Raw genomic sequence first — 11,463 nt, 5'->3', positions numbered from 1 at the left:
ATGAGAGTTTTCCCGTACGATCGTCCACCCTACAATGAGAGTTTTCACGTACGATCGTCCATCCTACCATGAGAGCTTTCACGTACATACCTTCGTAAGCGCGTGAGAACTTGCGGGCGTCGGAGCTGAATCGTTGCTTCAGGTCGCTGTGTAGCAGATGCTTGCGAACCTCCTGCTTCAGCGGAGAGCTCGACTCCGCAATGTTCGTCAGGTGCGTCCACACAAACGAGCCGACTGCCGGGATGAGAAAACAACATTGCAGTTAGCGCGTGCATGCCAGGGGGCGCTACAATCGTAGCGCAGGTGCTAATAGAAATTATCCAATCACATCGTCCCATTGATCACGACAGGGGTCAATGGAATGTTCTGTCCTTCCTGTAAGGCACACAACTTGTTGTTATTGTTGTAGTTGTTATTATTGTTGTTGCAGTTGATTAACTTGTTGTTGTTGTCGCAGTTGATTAACTTGTTGTTGTTGTTATTGATGTTGTTGCAGTTGATTAATTTGTTGTTGTTGTTGTTGTTACGAGATTAACTTTATTAACTTGCAGTTGATCAAGTTGTTGTTGTTGTTGTTGTTGTTGCGCTCTCGCGCGTGCAGCGGACCCTCACCTTGGTTCATCGGTTCGTTGAGCAGCATCTCGACGACATTGTCGATGACGTCGTTGGTGGCGCAGTGCATCGCACCGAGGTACGCCGCAATCCTCACCTCATCCGGGGCACTGATCTGCTCGTAGACTCTGAGCAGCGGCTGTCGCTACGGGGACAGTGACGCGTGTTAATTAATGCCGTAATTAATTATAATTATTAATAATACCTTTTAGTTAATTATTTAATTAATAAATTAATGAATGCGTAATTAACGTGGTAATTAACGCGGATCGTAACATGTTAGTTAACACGGATGGTGAAATGAATTAAGATGGTTGATTAAAACATGGACAAGGTTAACCTAGGTTTCTGGCACCTAGGTTCCCATCTCACACATTACAATCAACCTGCAATCAACTGATGAATAACTTTACTATAAACAACAGACATGTCATATAAGATATATAAATAATAATATAGATTACTATTATAATCTATTTCGAATCACCCAGGGTGGCTAGAAACAACCCCTGGTCTTCGCAAGGATTGGTCTGCGAGTTTTTGGCACGTACGTTGTATCGGTCGTTGTCGCACGGGAGTCGATGCATTGCGTCAATGGCTGCCAGTCTCATCTCTATCGGAGACTCTCCGTCCGTGATGCAGGCGCGCAGGTTGTCATAGGAACCAATCAACACGCCGGCGTTGCCGAGAGCTTTCAGCGACATCAAGATCTAAAACAAGAGGACATTTGGTCATGCATGGCGATAAATTAACTAATATTCTAAACTAAACTCTTCTTAACTAAACTGCTAACTTACTCGCTATAAGTTAACTAATACTCTCATAATATGCAACAAAATTTCTAACTTAACGAGTACGAAATATAGTAGTATAAAAAATAAAGTAACATGCAACAGATTATTTCTAAACAATGGCATGCAAATTAAAAAATCATACCACAGCAATATCAAACTAGCAAATGTATTTAGTTTAAAATTTGTTAAATTTGTTAATTAGTTTAATTTAAAAAATTACGTTGAGATAATTTGTATAAGTAGAGTTAGAACATGGATAACATATCGTACATAATTTCTGTCACTACAGCCAACATTGCAAGTCGCCTTTAGCGACATACCAATATCTCCCCAGGATTTCTCCTCTCTCTCTCTCTCGCCCCTTTAAGCACCCACCTTCTTCTAGTCTCCTCTCTCTCTCTCCCCCTTCAGCACCCACCTTCTAGTCTCCCCCCTCTCTCTCCCCCTTCAGCACCCATCTTTTTCTAGTCTCCCCTCTCTCTCCCCTTTAAGCACCCACCTTCTTCTAGTCTCCCCCCTCTCCCCCCTTCAACACCCACCTTCTTCTAGTCTCCTCCCTCTCTCCCCCTTCAACACCCACCTTCTCCTGGTTCCCCCTCTCTCTCCCCCTTCTGCACCCACCTTCTTCTAGTCCCCCCTCTCTTCCTTCTGCACCCACCTTCTTCTCGTCTCCCTCCTCTCCTCCTGGGCGGCATCTGTAGCGCAGGTTTGCCTCCAGCATTGAGATGATCTCGCGTACGATCGGTACCTCCGCACAGTCGGGCTTGTCCTTGCAGAAGTTGTGCACCATCGTGCCGACGGTCAGGAAACCGCGACGTGGGGGCGGCGTCCACTCGAGCAAGCGCTGCGTGGTCAAACGCTCGGTTAGAACAGGGTTAGGGGGTGGGCCGGTGACATGGGCTGTGGGGGTTGTGAGCAAAGAGCGACGAGCATACCTCAGCATATGTCACGTTGATGCTACGTCAGTCGAGAAACGGAAAACTCGACAGGGCTTTTCACCGCGACAAGGCCATACTTGTGGAACATTCGTTATGTCAAGTGAACAACAATTGAATTTCTGAGGCAATAAACTTTCAATAATCTATGTGTCTCCCTAACGATGGCAAAGATCGCTGTGAAAAGGTAGAAAATGGGTTGAAAACGACATAAAATCACGTCCCAACGCAACAAGTTCACAATCCAATTTCGCATGTCCTTTCCGCACTCGCCCGCTGCACGATTACTCGCACACCTGCATTTACCCGCTTCCACGGCGGCTAACCGCCATGGGTACGAAGCAGTGCTCCCTACCTCACAGTGGGCATGTCGTGGCGCCACCTACCTTCCCTTCGGTGAGCATCTGTTCGGTCGTCGTCTGGGTGTTGAGGGCCATGCCGACTAGCCACGCGTCATTCTCCGCTGTGCTCAGGTCTCCGGCCTCCATGATGTCCACCATGACACCGATGGCACCACTTGTCGCGCACAGTGGCAGCGCGTCCAGGAAGAACTTTCTGCGCACAAAAAACACGTGGGGCGGGATACAGATGCCGTGGCCACAGATTCCTCTTATTATTATTACCAATATTATTATAACTAGTACTACTATTATCATAGTTGTTGTCATTATTATTATTATTATATCTAGTACTACTATTATCATAATCATTACACACATCGACGTCTCAGTATTAGCGTCCTACGGCAAAATACACGAACGCTGCTGCGCTCACCTGCCCCTGTACTTGTTTTCCGCGCAGACGCTCTCGCTCTGAATCTGCACGTAGAGGGAGCTGAGGGCGCCCCTGCTGAGCTGACGCATCGTGTAGACGAGTTGCGAGAACTTCTGCGGCGCCTCGGGTCTCATGTCCTCCTGCGTCAGCGAGCACAGGTCCGCGAGCGCGCGCGTCGCCCGCGCCGCGTTGCGTTCGTCGTCGTCGTTGCCGTCGGCGATGTCCTCATGCACAAACGTAAGTGGCTGCTTGTTCGGCCGCCGACCTGCGCGAGTTTTAATGCCCCGGACAATTGTAATTGATCAATTTGTAAAATATTTTAAACTATGACTTTTTAATTGTGGAGATTTTTTTTATATTTAATGTATTAAGTACGTGGCGGAATCGAAAACAAACCACTGACTTCGATTTTAGTTTCACAAATAAAGCATCTAAGGGTAGGCTATGAACTTCGTACCATGCATAACTGTAACTCCTACTAACTCTCGCTAGATCTCACTCACTCTCACTAGCTTTCAGTAACTCTCACTAGCTCTCACTAGCTCTCACTAACTCTCGCTAACTCTCAGTAACTCTCACTAGCTCTCACTAACTCTCGCTAACTCTCGGTAACTCTCACTAGCTCTCACTAACTCTCAGTAACTCTCACTAGCTCTCACTAACTCTTGCTAACTCTCAGTAACTCTTACTAGCTCTCGCTAACTCTCAGTAACTCTTACTAGCTCTCAGTAGCTACTACTCCGTGACAACTCCGGCACACCACCTCTCAGTAATTCTCAGTAATTCTCACTAACTCACTAACTCACTAGCTCTGGCACCCCACCTCTAGCTCTCAGTAAGTCTTGCTAACTCTCACTAACTCACTCACTAACTCACTAACTCCGGCACCCCACCTCTAGCTCTCAGTAAGTCTTGCCTAACTCTCACTAACTCACTCACTAACTCACTAACTCCGGCCACCTCACCTCTAGCTCTCAGTAATTCTCAGTAACTCACTAACTCCGGCACCTCACCTCTAGCTCTCAGTAATTCTCACTAACTCACTAACTCTGGCACCTCACTTCTAGCTCTCAGTAATTCTCAGTAACTCTCACTAACTCACTAACTGCGCGCACCTCACCTCTAGCTCTCAGTAATCTCAGTAACTCTCACTAACCTCACTAACTGCCGGCACCTCACCTCTAGCTCTCAGTAATTTCTCAGTAACTCTCATAACTCCTAACTCCGGCACCTCACCTCTAGCAGTCTGCGAGATGCTTTCGTCTCTCCTCACCGAACACAGCAGCTGCTGGCTCGTCGCCTGTAGTGGCGCCACTGTCACCCCGCGAGAACGGTCGGAACGTGTGCCTCTCACGGCAGACGATAGAGTTGAATGTAGCTTCCTCGCGAAGATGTTCTGTTCACACTCGTGTGTGCTGCTCACCAGGGGCATGGCTCTGGGCTCTGCGGCATAAGTTAATCTAGTTTAAGTTAATTAATTAAGTTATCAGTATTATAGTTAATATTTCTATCTAGTCTATATATCTAGTTAGTATGGTCACATCGTAGTTAAATAATCACCATGAACACATTTTACTTTCGTGGCCTTGCACATTCATCTTTCATCTGTGGCCAGCATTTGGCTACCGCATACATAATTGCAGTGATACAAACACAATAGTAGCAGCATGTATATTTTGCATTGGAGGACTAGAAACAAACATTTGCTTATAGAGAATTCTAAGATAAAATATTCTGAATACTAAGGATATTTTCTCTCATTGAGCATGTGAACAGATATGAGACTCTCACGTACTCCTGCTACCTGACCACCACAATCACGACATAGTCAGAATTCATCAGCAACACAGTGCAGAAACGAGCACACAGTCAGACTCAAGCAGCAACACAAGGCAACCTTGCCGAGACACCGCCGTTGCGATTTAACGCTCAGCGAGTTGGCGGATCTGAAGAAGACGTGGCGCGTACCTTCATCCGTGTGGATAGGGAATTGTCTTTGCAGCGCTTTTGGTCCTCGTGCTGTGAGGCTCTTACAAGTTACTGCAGGTCCTTCACGCTCCAGCGGAGGTAGTGTTCGTGATTCACAGACCTGTCCCAGTTCGCGCACGCCCGAGACTTCAGGGTGTACTCGGTCGGACAGCATACGTTGACGTCAGTCTATAGAGAGAGGGAGACACGGGGCGTTGACGAATGCTAAATAAGCTCCGCAGCGATTCGATGAAACGTCGTTGAAAAGGCAATCACACTAATAGCAAGATGGTCACTGGTTGTCCTAAAGCTATAATTGCATATTTTATAATTTTTCTGGAATACAGCTAATTAGTTTTTTATTCGTGTATTCACATACGTAGGGATATTATAAACATGGAATGATCATTGATTCGTTGAACGTAAACTTGTTTAACGTTAACAAACAACATTACACATGGAGCTAGAGAAAATGAAATCATGCCATTTTTTCACTGTACATGCTGTGCCTGCCCCCTCGCTCAGGCACTAGCGCCCCTGCCCATCCACTAGGGCGGCTCCGCTGGGCCGCCGGTCGCTGCACTGCGATAGCGCCGCCCTGCGTGCACCACTAGCTGCGCCCCTGCCCCCTCATGTCACCACTAGCGAGCTCCTCCGCTCACAGTCACTAAGCGGCGCCGTGCCCCTCAGCTCAAGCACTAGGCAAGCGCTCTGCCCCTCCCTAGCGCCCACTCCCTCCACTAGGCACCGCCCTGGCTGCACGTCTCTAGAGTCGAGTGTCGTTGTCGAGATTCGGCATCGTGTTCTGGATGGGCCGACAGGATTGCCGCTCTTGATGTTTTTGACGATCATGCGAGGGTCTCAGTCTCCGGGGCAGACGTGCTCGACGTGGCCGTTCGCGAACGGCAAAGTGACATGTGGCCACGCCTCCGCCGCGACCTTGACTGGCCTCGAGCGCATCGGCTCGCTCCCCGCGTCGCGCTCGTTGACACTTGCTGTAGAACTCGACATTCTCCAACGCGGGGGAATCGTTTAGAGAGCGTGGCGGGGCGCATCTTTTGTTAAGAACTGTGCGGCGAATGCTGGGAATATTCTATTATATTAACCATATCCTATAAGCATTATGCGTGGTCTGATACTACAGACAAGCAATGTTGCTCTAACTGCGCAATCGAGTGCCTGCTCCTTTAGACAAAGCTTATACGTGAGTAAAAATACTACACATACTACATTCGCTCTAGGCTGGCGTTCACTCTGATTACATACCTATGTCACCTTTACTGCTGACGTGATACGCCATGCCACGACATGGCAATTCCTGCAGTTGCAATCAGCTGGACGGCACACACACACGCACAGCGCTACGGCACGCACGGCACGCAGCGGCACGCCGCACACACACGTGCACACACTTATGCCTTCTCTCAGCTATACGAGCGCACATCCGTGTAGACCAGCATCGCGGCCGCCGCCACTCCCTATACGTACCGACAGCACCATGTCCACACGGCTGTAGGACTTTGATAGTGACGACGGGGGCCGTGAAGCCAGACAGATCGGTTCGCGTCGTTGCGATGCGCATGGGATGGCCGTCTGCTGTCTTCCGCCTCGTAAATTGTAACTAACTGCTGGCCCACCTTCATAGTTGTAGCTTAGGAATCGGCTGTGAAACGAGACCAATCCATCTTTAACGCTGCTCTGCCTTGTATTTGTGAATGTAACGTTCCGCCTAACCTCATAGTTTTATTAGGAAGGCTGGCGAAACGCAAGACCAACATATTTAACAATCTCTGCCTTGTATTTGTGAATGTAACGTTCTCCTAACCTCATAGTTTTATTAGGAAGGTTGGCAAAACACAAGCCCAACACGTAAGATATCTGCCCAGTAGTTTCACTTAACGAAACGGCTAACAAAACGATGGAAGACTCAAGAGCAAAGTAAATAACGTTCTTCTTTGAGAATGTACATCCAAAAACAAAACAATAACAACAACAACAACAACAACAACAACAACAACAACAACAACAACAGCAACAGCGTTTTGTTGTGTATGCAATTTTCAGTGGGAATTTTCAGGGTATTAAATTACTTATTTTAAGTTCTTGGTCTTAATCTTAAGGTCTTATCTTAAGGTCTTGGAGGTGAACCACAGGTTACGACTAAGAAGCTAAACAGGCTGAGGTCTAGTTTGGTCGATAGCAGTGGGGGAGTAGTGTGTACACGAGGAACATAACACGTGATAAAGATATACACTATTTCGGGTATCAAACTCACCCTTTGAATGCTGCTAAAAAATTTCATATTTTATACGCAGTTTGCTAACTAGCTTATCTGAATCGCTTTACTATTACTCAAAATGTCCTAAGCCAAGGGTGCGGTTTCATGGGATTATGCAGAGACTGCCGTATTTTGAATTATTCATGAGGCTGACAAATCCAATACAATTTTGGTCAATGCTGTTCTCAACTGATTTCTCTCACACACATCCGAATCTCACCTTCCTCAATTAACGAAGCCTGGAATCCCCTAACTGGACAAAAACCCACATGTCAGACCTTAGATGCACGGCTCTTTGTTAAAACTCTCTCTCGCTCTCTCTCTCTCTCTCTCTCTCTCTCTCTCTCTCTCTCTCTCTCGAAGCTGACGGTGCCAGAGCTTAGCTGAGTTATGAAGTTACTGAGAATTACTGCAGACGCTAGAGGTGAGTGCCGCGAGTTAGTGAGTTATGCAGAAGTTACTGAGATCGGAGGGCTAGAGTGAGGTCCGATGTAGGTAGCTGAGAGTTAGCTGAGTCTAGATGAGTGCTGGCAGAGTTAGTGCAAGTAGAGATACAAGCTAATGACGTGCCGGGTGAAGTTACAGTTACTGATAGCTAGAGGTGGGTGCCGGAGTTAGTGAGTTAGTGAGTGAGTTAGTGAGAGTTAGCAAGACTTACTGAGAGCTAGAGGTCTGGGCGTGCCAGAGCTAGTGAGTTAGTGAGAATTACTGAGAGTTAGCGAGAATTACTGAGAGGTGGTGTGCCGAAGTTGTCACGGAGTAGTATCTACTGAGAGCTAGTGAGAGTTTAACTGAGAGTTAGCGAGAAGCTAGTGAGAGTTACTGAGAGTTAGCAAGAGTTAGTGAGAGCTAGTGAGAGTTACTGAGAGTTAGTGAGAGTTAGTGAGAGCTAGTGAGAGTTACCGAGAGTTAGCGAGAGTTAGTGAGAGCTAGTGAGAGTTACTGAGTAGTTAGCAGAGATGTAGTGAGAGCTTAGTGAGAGTTACTGAGAGTTACTGAGAGTTAGCGAGAGTTAGTGAGAGCTAGTGAGTAGCTAGTGAGAGTTACTGAAAGCTAGTGAGAGTGAGTGAGATCTAGCGAGAGTTAGTAGGAGTTACAGTTATGCATGGTACGAAGTTGCATAGCCTACCTTAGATGCCTTTATTTGTGAAAACTAAAATCGAAGTCAGTGGTTTGTTTTCCGATTCCGCCACGTACTTAATACATTAAATATAAAAAAATCTCCACAATTAAAAAGTCATAGTTTAAAATATTTTACAAATTGATCAATTACAATTGTCCGGGCATTAAAACGTCCGCAGCTGTCGGCGGCTCCGAACAAGCAGCCACTTACGGTTTGTGCATGAGGACATCGCGACGGCAACGACGACGACGAACGCAACCGCGCGGGCGACGCGCGCGCTCAGCGGACCTGCTGCTCGCTGACGCGAGGAGGACATGAGACCCGAGGCGCCGCAGAAGTTCTCACAACTCGTCTACACGATCCGTCAGCTCAGCAGGGGCGCCCTCAGCTCCCTCTACGTGCAGATTCAGAGCGCGAGAGCGGCTGCGCGGAAACAACTACGAGGGGCAGAGTGAGCGCCAGCAGCGTTCGTGTATTTTGCCGTAGGACGCTAATACTGAGACGTCGATGCTGTGTAATGATTATGATAATAGTCAGTACTAGATATAATAATAATAATAATGACAACAACTATGATAATAGTAGTACTAGTTATAATAATATTTGTAATAATAATAGAGGAATCTGTGGCCACGGCATCTGTATCCCGCCCCACGTGTTTTTGTGCGCAGAAAGTTCTTCCTGGACGCGCTGCCACTGTGCGCGACAAGTGTGCCACCGTGTCATGGTGGACATCATGGAGGCCGGAGACCTGAGCACAGCGAGAATGACGCGTGGCTAGTCGGCATGGCCCTCAACACCCAGACGACGACCGAACAGATGCTCACCGAAGGGAAGGTAGGTGGCGCCACGAACATGCCCACTGTGAGTAGGGAGCACTGCTTCGTACCCATGGCAGTTAGCCGCGCGGTGGAGGAAGCGCGGTAAATGCAGCGTGTGCGAGTAATCGTGCCAGCGGGCGAGTGCGGAAAGGACATGCGAAATTGGATTGTGAACTTGGTTGCGTTGGACGTGATTTTATGTCGTTTTCACGCCATTTTCTATCTTTTCACAGCGATCTTTGCCACATAGATGGGAGACACATAGATTATTGAAAGTTTATTGCCCCAGAAATTCATTGTTGTTAACTTGACATAACGAATGTTCCACAAGTATGGCCTTGTCGCGGTGAAAAGCCCTGTCGAGTTCTCGACTGACGTAGCATCAACGTGACATATGCTTGAGGTATGCTCGTCGCTCTTGCTCGCAACCCCCACAGCCCATGTCACCGGCCCACCCCGCTAACCCTGTTCTAACCGAGCGTTTGACCAGCGCAGCGCTTGCTCGAGTGACGCGCCCCCACGTCGCGGTTTCGCTGACGTCGGCACGATGGTGCACAACTTCTGCAAGGACAAGCCCGACTGTGCGGAGGTACCGATCGTTACGCGAGATCATCTCAATGCTGGAGGCAAACTGCGCTACAGATGCCGCCCAGGAGGAGAGGAGGGAGACGAGAAGAAGGTGGTGATGCAGAAGAAGAGAGGGGGACTAGAAGAAGGTGGGTGCAGAAGGGGAGAGAGAGGGGAACCAGGAGAAGGTGGGTGTTGAAGGGGAGAGAGGAGGAGACTAGAAGAAGGTGGGTGTTGAAGGGGGAGAGGGGGAGACTAGAAGAAGGTGGGTGCTTAAAGGGAGAGAGAGGGGAGACTAGAAAAAGATGGTGCTGAAGGGGAGAGGAGAGGGGGAGACTAGAAGGTGGGTGCTGAAGGGGGAGAGAGAGAGAGGAGACTAGAAGAAGAGTGGTGCTTAAAGGGGCCAGCAGAGAGAGAGAGAGAGGCAGAAATCCTGGGGAGATATTGTATGTCGCTAAAGGCGACTTGCAATGTTGGCTGTAGTGACAGAAATTATGTACATATGTTATCCATGTTCTAACTCTACTTATACAAATTATCTCAACGTAATTTTTAAATTAAACTAATTAACAAATTTAACAAATTTTAAACTAAATACATTTGCTAGTTTGATATTGCTGTGGTATGATTTTTTTAATTTGCATGCCATTGTTTAAGAAATAATCTGTTGCATGTTACTTTATTTTTTATTACTACTATATTTCGTACTCGTTAAGTGTAGAAATTTGTTGCATATTATGAGAGTATTAGTTAACTTATAGCGAGTAAGTTAGCAGTTTAGTTAAGAAGAGTTTAGTTTAGAATATTAGTTAATATTATCGCCATGCATGACAAATGTCCTCTTGTTTAAGATCTTGATGTCGCGGAAAGCCTCTCGGCAACGCCGGCGTGTTGATTGGTTGCCTGATGACAACTGCGCGCCTGCATCACGGACGCGAGAGTCTCCGATAGAGAGTGAGACTGCAGCCATTGACGCAAATGCATCGACTCCCGTGCGCACAACGACCGATACAACGCTACGTGCCAAAAACTCGCAGACCAATCTTGCGAAGACAGGGTTGTTTCTAGCCACCCTGGGTATTCGAAATAGATTATAATAGTAATCTATATTATTATTTATATATCTTAATGACATGTCTGTTGTTTATAGTAAAGTTATTCATCAGTTGATTGCAGGTTGATTGTAATGTGTGAGATGGGAACCTAGGTGCCAGAAACCTAGGTTAACCTTGTCCATGTTTTAATCAACCGTCAATTCATTTCACCATCCGTGTTAACTAACATGTTACGATCCGCGTTAATTACCACGTTAATTACGCATTAATTAATTTATTAATTAAATAATTAATCAATTCTAATTAATAATAAAAATTATTATTAATAATTATAATTAATTACGGCAATTAATTAACACGCGGTCACTGTCCCCGTAGCGACAGCCGCTGCTCAGAGTCTACGAGCAATCAGTGCGCCGGATGAGGTGAGGATTGCGGCGTACCTCGGTGCGATGACACTGCGCCACGCCAACGACGTCATCGACAATGTCGTCGAGATGCCTGGCTCACACGAACCGATGAACCAAGTGAGGTCC

The 11,463-nt window shown here is 47.1% G+C and overlaps 1 protein-coding gene across 1 annotated transcript in view; it reads right to left on the bottom strand.

Annotated features, from left to right (window-relative positions):
- Positions 1 to 11,463, bottom strand: part of LOC106810729 (apolipophorins-like) — a gene marked incomplete in the record, with an annotated part of 43,862 nt that overhangs the window by 13,309 nt on the left and 19,090 nt on the right. Inside the window, 6 exon segments of the mRNA XM_014814168.1 lie at positions 91 to 234; positions 613 to 757; positions 1,164 to 1,322; positions 2,065 to 2,250; positions 2,728 to 2,896; positions 3,116 to 3,380. Coding sequence (XP_014669654.1) covers positions 91 to 234; positions 613 to 757; positions 1,164 to 1,322; positions 2,065 to 2,250; positions 2,728 to 2,896; positions 3,116 to 3,380 — 1,068 coding nt within the window.

Source organism: Priapulus caudatus, unplaced genomic scaffold, assembly GCF_000485595.1.
Source record: "Priapulus caudatus unplaced genomic scaffold, Priapulus_caudatus-5.0.1 Scaffold469, whole genome shotgun sequence".
NCBI classification, from domain to species: Eukaryota; Metazoa; Priapulida; class Priapulimorpha; order Priapulimorphida; family Priapulidae; genus Priapulus; species Priapulus caudatus.
Note: the sequence above shows the minus strand (reverse complement) of the source record. Positions and strands in the feature narration are given on the sequence as shown.